Here is a 2500-nt window from a genome sequence, read left to right on the forward strand (position 1 = left end):
GCTCAGAGTACCCGTGAAGAGGCTGATGCGAGATAGGCAGATTGAAGCGGCGCCCATAAAGAAGCGCGTGATGGCGGCACTCAATTTGTCATGCAAAAAGGCCCCTGAGTCGTCATCGTCATCACCAGCATCAAGGACTCCTGTTATAAAGACTGAGCATATAGAGAAAGACTCTGAGTTTCTAAACTATCAACACATTTCAAAAGGACAGGACGGACGAGACAGCGTTCTGGACCTGAGCCCGGCTCTGAGACACACTCTGGCCCAGTTTACTCTGAGCAGCCAGTGTTCTTTAGGAGGCCCTGCTGCTTTTTCTGGTCAGTATAGCCAGGAGAAGTTGGCTCCGTCCCTCAGCCAGGCCAGCGTGGCAGTCGGGCCCTTACTGGTGCCTCCTGACAGCTCCACAGAGCTTGTGTTGTGTACGCTGGAGGGCGAATCCATTTCCTGCTTCTCAGTGGGTGGTGAGCTGCGCCTGTGTTTGCCTCAGGTGCTCAACACAGTGCTGCGAGACTTCTCCCTGCAGCAGATCAACTCTGTGTGCGATCAGCTCTACGTCTACTGCTCACGCTGCAACGCTTCCCAGTTGCACGTCCTCAAAGTGCTGGGCGTCCTTCCTGCCGGCGCTCCGTCCTGCGGCCTCATCACGCTCACCGACGCCCAGCGGCTCTGCAACACCCTGCTCCACCCAGGCGACAACGTTCCCACCGGCCCTCGTAAAGACCATCGGCTCACTGAGGAAGAGGCGCGAGAGGCAGAGGAAGCTGGAGGATTCTGGGTGGAGCATCAGTGCTTGGGGAAATGCCAAGGCCTGTTCGTTCCTCGTCTCTATGCCACTCCGGGTGCTTCATGCATCCGGTGCTCACAGTGTCGACGGATTTTCTGTCCAGAAAGGTTCGTCATGCACTCGCACCGGCAGCCGGAAAAGCGGACGTGTCACTGGGGCTTCGACTCCGCAAAATGGGCGTGTTACCTCCAGCTGGGGCGGCGATACCAGGGCACGGCCGAGGAGGGGAAACTGGAGCAGCTTCTGGAGGCCATGAAACTGAAGTTCACTGGGATGTGTCTGGACACAAAGACGTCACGTCTGGTAAGATTCGTTGATTCAGGATTTTTTGTTCAGCATTCGGATATTATTATAGTGCATATACATATATAATACATATTTATAAAGTAACAGGGGTGAGGAGAAAGAAATGTGAGTTTAGATCACTTTATTCATCTTTTGCTCTTTATGTGCAGCAGTTCAGCTAATTATTCAGTAACTACAACAAACACTTACATTTTATTTATGAGAATAATGTGTAAAACTGCACATGGCCCCAAAACCGACTGAATGTTTCCCAGATGTATTTATGTGATGTGTAAGGCGCAGGATAAATCTGTCAGGAGTAATGATCATATACTAGAACAGATGCATGATGGAGACATGTTGGAGGACAACATGTCCCTGTGGTGAGCTGTAAATATTTTAACACTGAAGTAAACAGTTGTGTTAGGTGAGCTGTGGGCCGGAGCAGGCGTTTCCCCTCTCCGCAGGAAGCTGCAGGACGCTGACGGTTTCACTCAGGGTCGCCTGGCTTTCCTCACCGAGTCTGCACAAACAGCAGGAACCACGGCAACAGAGCAGAGAAACAGAGAGCGAGTGGGAGGGGAGTGGGCGAGAAAAAGAGAGAGACAGTGGAAAAAAGAGACAGGGAAAAACGAGGAAAAAGCTGGAGACCCATACAAAGAGTGAGAGAGAGAGAGAGAGAGAGAGAGAGAGAGAGAGAGAGAGACGAGGATGGTCACATGTGTCTCCAGCCTGCTGCTTTCCCCATCACGGCCCCTGCATTCAGCTTCAATTCCAGCCAATAGAAACACAGACCCCCAGCCCCGGCCTCCTTCACAACCAATCAGCATCCAGTGCTCGCAGTCGATTCCAGACTCATTATATAACACTTATCCGGAGACTAAACAACACTGCGACTGGAGTTCTGGGAAAAGCAGCCTTAACTCTGAAAAGACATAACACACCTAACAGACATAACAGACACAAAACACACAACACACGAGACGTCTGAGAGACGGGTGAACGTGATTTTTCTTACAGAATCGCTAAAATCTCAGAGATAAATCTCAGTGAAATGAAAGATAAAGACCAGACTGCTGACCTTTGGACTTGGCCGGTGGCCGCGGTGTAGAAAGCATGAGAGAGCGAGTTTATTTTAGTCTGAGTTATTAATGTTGTGAGAGATAAGAGACGCTATCGGCTCTGTTTGTCTGTTTCTGAAAGATAAAGCTGTCGCGACTGTAGGGATCTGTCTCATTACACACAGCACAGGAAATATTTATAAAATCATAATAAATTTAAAATTGTTGACGGAGGTGAGACTAGTTATCAGCGTTCACCCAATATACAGCTGGATTGTGATTGGTCAGAAGGTATTGATTCATTTTCTTACCTTTTGTTTGTGATTATTATAAATCTGTTCATTGGGAATGTGATAAATATGTAGGAATG

General features: G+C 49.1%; 1 protein-coding gene across 2 annotated transcripts in view; it reads left to right on the plus strand.

The window, feature by feature from the left end:
• The window catches only part of skilb (SKI-like proto-oncogene b), an 11594-nt gene that overhangs the window by 3535 nt on the left and 5559 nt on the right, over nt 1–2500 (plus strand). For both annotated transcript variants that reach the window (XM_083529626.1, XM_083529625.1), the window contains exon 2: nt 1–1087. This exon is cut by the window's left edge and continues 185 nt beyond it. In XM_083529626.1, the coding sequence (XP_083385752.1) occupies nt 1–1087 (1087 nt within the window). The remainder of the gene's footprint in view (nt 1088–2500) is intronic.

This window comes from Silurus aristotelis, assembly GCF_946808225.1.
Source record: "Silurus aristotelis genome assembly, chromosome: 25".
Classification (NCBI taxonomy): Eukaryota; Metazoa; Chordata; class Actinopteri; order Siluriformes; family Siluridae; genus Silurus; species Silurus aristotelis.